The sequence below is a fragment of the Taurulus bubalis genome, assembly GCF_910589615.1.
Source record: "Taurulus bubalis genome assembly, chromosome: 3".
NCBI lineage: Eukaryota > Metazoa > Chordata > Actinopteri > Perciformes > Cottidae > Taurulus > Taurulus bubalis.
Window position 1 is genome coordinate 36,710,178 of NC_136591.1, and position 8,167 is coordinate 36,718,344.

Sequence of the window (8,167 nt, forward strand, 5' to 3'; positions counted from 1 at the left end):
GATTAATCGATTGGTTAAACTCACCCACTAACTAAACAGGTAGAGATGAGCCTGGCTTCAGCTTTGACTGATGTTTAAATATTTCCTTATACTATTAGCATTTATAGCTCTTGTTTTGTATTCTTAATTCTATCCTTACATGTTAAGTTATTGTAATTCTGTGTGGAAGGAGGACCGAGCAAAATACGCTTTTCACTGTACGGAGAAACTCTGTTAACTGTGTATATGACAATAACTATATATATATATATATATATATATATATATATATATATATATATATATATATATATATATATATATATATATTTATTCACAGCGAAACACGGCGGACTGCTCCACCATCCGCGCTGCAGCTGTGACCTCTGCGGGGAAAACGCGTCCCGTTTCCCGGGGAGAGGAAACTAAAAGCGCCTTACCTTCCGGAAGACGGCGTTCATAGCGCAGCCTCTCTCGGTCGGTCGTTACCGGGAAACACACGCTGACGGCTCCGGTGAGATTAAAAACAAAAAGAAAACACACGCGCCGACTGTCGGTACTGAACCCGGAAGTGCTCACGGGGGGAAAAGTACTCCGTCCTGTTTTCCGTCAGTGTCGTGAAAACAGCAGAACGAAGACTCCGGGACGAGAACCACTTTGCGGCATATTTGTATTAAAGCGACACGTTATGTGCAAAATGTATTATATGTTGCGAATTTCTGGATGTTAACATGTAGTGAATGTTAGCTTTGTATCTTTTTTAATAAAATAACAATAAGCTTCTTGAACATTTTCTTTTATGAATCAAAAGTAATCTATTACTGCTTTATTATCCAGCCCTGTTGGATTTTTTAAAATGTTATTACTAAATGTATATATTTGTGTAGTGTAATTATTTTGTATTTGTTTGTACTTTAGACCCATATAATTTAATTTTGTATAACCCTAAACGTTTTTTTAATTATTTTATTATTATGCCTTGTTCCTGAATCACAGCACACATCTGAATTTAACGATTTCAGTAAAAAGTAAATCTGTCTTTTTTTCTTAAGTAGCCCGCCAGACCAACCAACTGAAGTTAATCATGCATACTTACATTTGTGATATTTTTAAAAAGGACATCAACTTTGCACATTTCAACAGGCTTTATTATTATAATTATTATTAATATTATGAATACAGTTTGGCCCCTCACAAAATCACTCTTATAAAAAAAAAAAAAGTACTTTTAACATTCAAATATGTCAGGTCTTCCATCGCATGTTTGTAGTAAAGTGCAAAATTCCTCATCACCTGAAATTGATATTTTGAGATAAATGTATGAACTGTGCATAGGAAGTGTTTTTTCCCCCTTCTCTTTTTTAAACAATGCATCAACTGCTTTTAAAGCACAGCTATGAAAAGCAAAGTCATCATAAAGTCTTTGTAGACCGTTGTTAAAACATTGCATTTAATTTTCTAATGTCATGCCAAGCAAACAAAACTTGTTAAAAGTATCCATGCACACACACACACACACACACACACACATCCTTACTCTTTGGCTTGCCATGTTTAACTGTAGCATGAATTAACCAATCACAACGGGGCGTGTTCGCCCTGTTTATGGATGAAGGTCAGAAGGCTTTTTATGGTGATGGAAAACTGGGAAACCCAAAGGAATTCAATCATTTTGCCTGAAAATTGATTTCAGAATCTCTCTCTAGCACCCGTTTTATCAAAAATGCAGGTGAACAGGTGAAAGTTCCCAAAACAAAATTGGATCAAATCTAATCAATTCTGTTGAGACAAATTCCTCATGTATCATAAATCTTTTAGCAAAGTGGTATAAAATCTGGCATCAAAGACATGCAGAAGGTTTTTGCCAAATTCGGTTTGAGGTTCCAGCCGCATTCTTTCGTTATACATTCACATCCGTGTGTTTACGAATACAGCAAACGACTGTAAAGCACCGTAGTTAAGTTCAGCAGGTTGAGCGCTCAGCGTCACGTCGGCGGATTCTCAGCGCACAGTTTTTTTTAAGTCCGGCTGCGTCGACGCTCTGCCGTCATCCAGTGTGTCGTCTCAAGAATATCGTCGGGGGGATTTGAGGCAAAATGTGGCAGCCGCTCGAGTCCTGAGCCGAACGCGGGACATTCAAATATAAGACGAGTGCGACACCCGAACAGATGTTACGACCTTAACATCTGCCAAAAGTGCTTTAATAACTGTAGAAATACATGTATACAAATCCTGTCCTCAGTTAAACTACCCGCACTTCCTCGTCCTCTTCTCCATCCTCATCATCGTCATCTTCGTCTTCCTCCTCCTCCTCCTCCTCGTCCTCCTCCGGGCTGTAAAGGTAGTCCGCCAGCTCATTCCGGTGACGTCGTTCCTCGTCGTCGTCCTCCTCCTCCTCATCTTCCTCCTCCTCCTCCACCTCCCCCTCGCTCCTCATTTCCTCCACGCTGCTGTCATCGAGGTCGTCGTCGTCGTCATCGTCCTCTTCCTCCTCTTCTTCCTCCTCCTCCTCCACAGCCTCTTCTTCATTCTCCTCATCCGCCTCGTCCTGGAGATCTGAAAGACAACCGGATGATATTTGCGTGGGATCATTTGCGTGGGATCCGCATTTCATGAGGGTGGACTAAATAACAGGAACACCTCTCTCCAATAGCGTGAACAAAAGCTCAACATCATAACCGTCGTGAAGCCGTTGAAACAAAAACTGCATTTTGTGGTTTTGGGTCAAAAGTATTCAGTCACGGCTTCACGTAGCCGAATAAAAGACAATTCCTTACAGATGGAATGAGTAGCAGCAATGATGTGAGCCGGTAGGTCGACTTCAAGGAACTTCCTCATTTCGTCATCCATCATCACTCCAAGAACCTCCGTCTCCATGTCGACGTATTCGGGGTAGAACATGTTTTTTCTCAGCTGCCTGCGGCACCTGAAACAGAGGACGCCATGTTTTTATTCTTTTCATCTAATCACAATAAATACAGAGCATCAAAGATTAGTAATTGATTAATATGTTGTCTTTTTTTATTTATTTTTTTTAACCGAACATGCCAAACGTAGAGCTTCTCAAATATCAGGACTTCCTTTTTCCTGTGATGTACGGCAGTAAACTGAATATCGATGGGTTGTGGACCGTCAAATTAAAAATAATTGAGCAAAATTGATCACCTTGAGCTCTGGGAAATGTTGTCTATTTTCACTTTTACACACATTTAATAGACAAAACAACTAAACAATCAATAGAGAAAAATCATCTGTGGAATAATCGATAATGACATTAATTGTTAGTTGTAGCTGGTTGAATATGAAAGCAGAACTTACTGTTTTCCTGTTGTCTTGTATGCCTGAAAAAAACAAACAGAGTTATGGACAACGATATAAACGTAATCGTAGTAATATTTTGTCTAATGTACAAAAGGGCAAGATTGATTGAGAATCAATTTTTTTAATACAAAAAAGTAGCGGCCTTAGTTTTTGGAACCGTTTGCTCCTCCTAAATGTATTACAAGACCAACGCCACAACTCGTTTCAAGTATCTTTAAACGATTAATATGAATTAACTTCAAATCAAGAGCGAGTGCCGTAACTGGTGTCCGTGTTTGACCTTCTTGTACACGTCGGGGAAAGTGTGTGCGATTTGTGCCAAATGGACCAAAAACACAGTCCCACCTCGATGAAGCGGAACGGGTCGCTTTCCTGCACGAGGCTTTCGATGCCGCAGCGGACCTCCTGGAGGCGGGTCTGGTCCTGGCAGATCCTGGAGATGTTCTTCTGGATGGTCGGTCCGTTCGAGTCGCAGTGAGAGCGCGTGCAGTCTCGCAGTCGGTAGACGAAGTGCAGCACTCGGGCCTTCATGTCCTCGCCCAGCCTCGTCAGGCACTGGTCAGAGTCGTCACGGAACTTCTACGCCGGGTGATGAGGAGGAAGAGAGGAAGAACGCGGGGCGTTAACAGGATGACGTCAGTAGAGTCGAGTCATATTTTATTTATTTAAATATAAACGTTGTATTACTTTCAAGTTGAGTCAACAAATAAAAATACAACAGCGGCGTAATGTGAACAAAATGGCTTTTAAAAAAGGGTTGATTCAGAAAATGTATGAATATTTGTTAATAATGATCGGGAGAAAAAGTTGGACTTTAACTCTTTTTAAACTGGTAAAGTTCTACTGCAAAGCAAATTTTATTGTATTATTTTTACATTTCTTTTTACAGTATATGTAGCAACTTTTATGTTTTAGACGTCTCCTATTAAAGTACCAAGAGCAAACACACAACTACTCAGAGCATCTTAAGAGGCTTAAATCAACATACTGAGATCATATTGTGTGCACATTACTGTAAACTGAATATTTTGTGGTTTTGGACAGCCGGTTGAAAAAAAGCAAGACCCTTTATGACCTCACTTTTTTCATAGTTTAAATATGTGTCATAGACCAAATAATTAGTCAATTTGCTCGAGACAACAATCAGCTAATTAACTGCTAATGAAAATAATTGTTAGCCTTTATTCACATACAGACACTGAACATGGTTGAACTGTTTTCAGGATGTCAAACTGTAAACACTGTAATCACTAAACACTACAAGCTCAAAGATAAGCTGTAGAAGGAGTTTGAGGCGATATTATAAATGGCCAAATATTCCAACATGGCCCATTTTACCTTAGTCTGCCTCTCCTTCTCCTTCTGCTCCTGGAGTTTCTTCTCGGCCATGCTGTACTTCCTCTCCACCCGGCACAGCTGCTTATCCAGCGTGCCCTGGAAAACATCCGGAGGCTCAATGATAACGACGTCACCACACACTTCAAGATTTTAAATATTCCACACAAAAAAAAAAACACATAATCTGTCGGTGTCGGGGTTGAAAGCGTGATTGACTACTATTGTTCCAATGACAAATACTTGCTTTGAATTCTCTCGTCTCTCACGATATTGAAAAGACGGCAGAGAGCAGACAGCGTTATCGTTACATCACCCAGTAATGAAAGTCCTCACTTGATGATTCTGTTTGAGATCAGCTGTGATTAGTCTCTCCATCTCTTCTCACCGTGCCCAAACAGAATACGGTGAGACACCGATACAAAATTAAATCATGAATCACTTTGTTCCCTTTTATGCATTTTTCCTGTGCATGAAAATATAAATAAATAGGCACTTGTAGTCCCTTCGTACCAGTTTTATTGGGAGCAGAAAATGTATTTAAGTCATTATCTAAACACAGGGAACTTTGCCTGCGGGTTTAGTTTTTCTATTCCAGCTGAAATCTTTCATGAGCGTCTTTATTGAGTCCATCTGGGTGTAAAGTCTACTGCATCACGGCTGAAAGTAATACAACATTAATAAATAAGTTTGACTGAAAAGGACACAACTCGGTCTTAAAGCCCGAACACGTTGAATTCAGCGGCTTTCAGTGCTGAACACAGAGCGATGAACTGGAAGCCTCTCAACTTCACACTCTGCTCAGGAGAATGGAGGCACAGGAAGTGGGTTTAACTCTCCTATAGAAAGACCAGTCATGTGACTCTTTCATTCACACACACACACACACACACACACACACACACACACACACACACACACACACCTGACAATATTCATTCATCAGGATTCCAGACTCATCATAAGACTTTTGTGTGAGCAAAACAATATGGAGGAGGCGACCAACCAGAGTTCCTACACGTTTATTTCTGAATGCAATGCTCTTAAAAACAAGGATTTTGTGTGATCAAATTATTTTTAACATGCAGCTATTCCTAACCACACAAAAAACAAAAAAAAAAAAAAAAAACATTAAACGATCCCAAAACCTTAGATGAAAACATTTTAGTAATTTCATATAATAATAATAAAAATAACAGACTTTCCTAGCCTGTGAAAATAAAAAGCGTACCTTTAAATCTTTCATTGTGTTTTTCAGGGTCTTGATCGTGTGTCCCGAGTGTCCTCCTTCTATGGTGCAAGCGTTGCACACGCACATCTTGTCATCCAAGCAGTAATATCTGAAGTTGCATAACAAATAATAAAATCAGGATTCAGATGAACTTTATAAATGACAGATCTTCTTTGAATATAGTCTCGCACAAAGAGGATTGGTTATTGTGAAAACTGTATTAAGTTTGGTACAAGTTATTGAAACAGTAGCTTGAACATTGTTTCATTCATCCAGTTATTAGTTATGAGTTATCCAATAGGTGGAGGATTAATGGCAGAAACAGTAAATCAAAACTGTGTGGCATTGGAGCAAAACTGAATTTTACTCCAAGATGAAAAGACCAACACTTTTCCAAAATAATACCACAGCAAAAATCCAAGTGCAAGTGCCTCCTACCGGTATATCTCATCGTGGTCGGGGCACTTCCTCTTCCAGAGGTCGTTCATCGGTTCGGTCAGCGGATGGTCGCGGAACGCCGGCAGCTCCAGATGCGGCTTCACGTGCTCCTGGCACATGGACACCTCGCACTTCAAACACGTCTTGACCGCAAACATCGACACGGGGACGGCTTCCTGCTGGTCGCCTTCCTGTAGGTCGCCTACATCCTGAGACCAGTCCTCCGTCGGGGCACTGAAGCCGGACGCCTGGGGCTCGACTGCGGGGCAGTAGTCACACGGAACCGTAGTAAACATACTTTTGGCTTGCAGCGCTGACAGAGAAGACGACAACAGTCCTCTGGATTTCTTTTCCGCCGCGGCGGTCGCCCTGCGGCGGAGGCGGTAGTCGTCCGCAATATTGGCCAGCTTGAAGTTCTTCTGAAAGTTGGTGGCACATCGGTGGCTGTCGCGGCACTCCGGGCAGCGGAAGCGGCCTCGATCCGCTTGCCGCTTCAGGCGGTCCAGGCAGATCTTGCAGAAGTTGTGGCCGCAAGGAAGCAAGTGCGGGTCGCGGTACACTTCCAGGCACACCGGGCAGGTGAGCTCGTCTTGGAGGACGCTGGACTCCTCTAACAGGGACGAGGCCATGTCGGCATTTACACCGCGAGGATGAAGGGGCGACCGGAGAGAGGCGGAGAGGACCAGCGATGTGGAAACGGGGAGAAGGAAAGATGGCTGCAGGTGTCCTGATGGCGAACGTCCCTCTTCTGGAGATGTCAGGGCACTAAAAGTTAAAGAAAAAAATATGTAATAATCATTTTTTTAAGTTGACAATTCTGTGGATGGATCCATTGTTGAAGTCCTTAATTTAGCAAAACAATCTAAATATTCAGGTTTGATGGTTTGATACTTTAGATAGATAGATAGATAGATAGTTTGTCACAGTAACAAGCAGTTACATAGAAGACACACAAATATCAGGAATGAAAAATACTCAATTCATACACACAACAAAATAACAGAGCGTATTAATTTAGGAAATTAAACTTTGTTTTAAAAGATCGTACATTAAATACATTCGACTTTTAGACATTCAATTATCACTTAAAGATCAGGACAATATTATTTCAACCATATTTAAAGAGCATGAGACATTAATTACACAAATGTTTTTTTAAACATATAGGTAAGCAATACAATATTAAATATATATACAAAAAATAGAATCATATTAAATGTACCCAGCAACACTATCTCCTCCTTCCTTGCATGTTAGGATCAAAATGAAAGTAGAACGAGGTCAGCCTGATAAGCTCGTTGTTTACAACACGGCGTGTTCAAAAGGTCGTGGCCTCGAGGTAACATGGAGGGACGCCAACCTCTCCGTGTCGCCGAGAGGAGACAGAGAGGTGTCCCAGTTAACGGCAGTGGTTTCCCAGTTAGTCCCCAGCAATGGTTGCCAGTGCTCCACCCTAGAGACGTGAAACGGGCCCGCAGAGCTGAAAACACGTTAACAACATGGCCAGTAACGTCAGGTAAGTGACGGTAGCTAACGGGAAGGCACGTTAGCTACCGTCACACTAGTCTGCCCCCTCGCGCGCGACTTACCTTGACAAAGTGTCCTCGTGCAACACCGATTTCCTCCCGTTGAGGCTTGAAGGCTTCACGTATTACACCCAGAAGACACGTTGGATCTATAACGGTTACCCGTTAATAACCGTTAGCTCTGCTCTCTTTTTGTTGTGGTTTTGTTCCGGTTTGTTTTTAGGGGAGTCCGAGGACACATTCCGCTCATTTACTGTCATCTGGACGTTTCGACATTTGACACACTAAAAAAAGGACGAGTCGACACACACACGCGCCTGCGCACACTCACGCTCAC

General features: G+C 41.6%; 1 protein-coding gene across 1 annotated transcript in view; it reads right to left on the reverse strand.

The window, feature by feature from the left end:
- mrpl48 (mitochondrial ribosomal protein L48) overlaps positions 1–511 on the reverse strand; it is a 4,341-nt gene extending 3,830 nt beyond the window's left edge. The window contains exon 1 of the mRNA XM_079215999.1: positions 420–511. Coding sequence (XP_079072125.1) covers positions 420–440 — 21 coding nt within the window. The 5' untranslated portion in view covers positions 441–511. The remainder of the gene's footprint in view (positions 1–419) is intronic.
- Between the last annotated feature and the right edge of the window lie 7,656 nt (positions 512–8,167).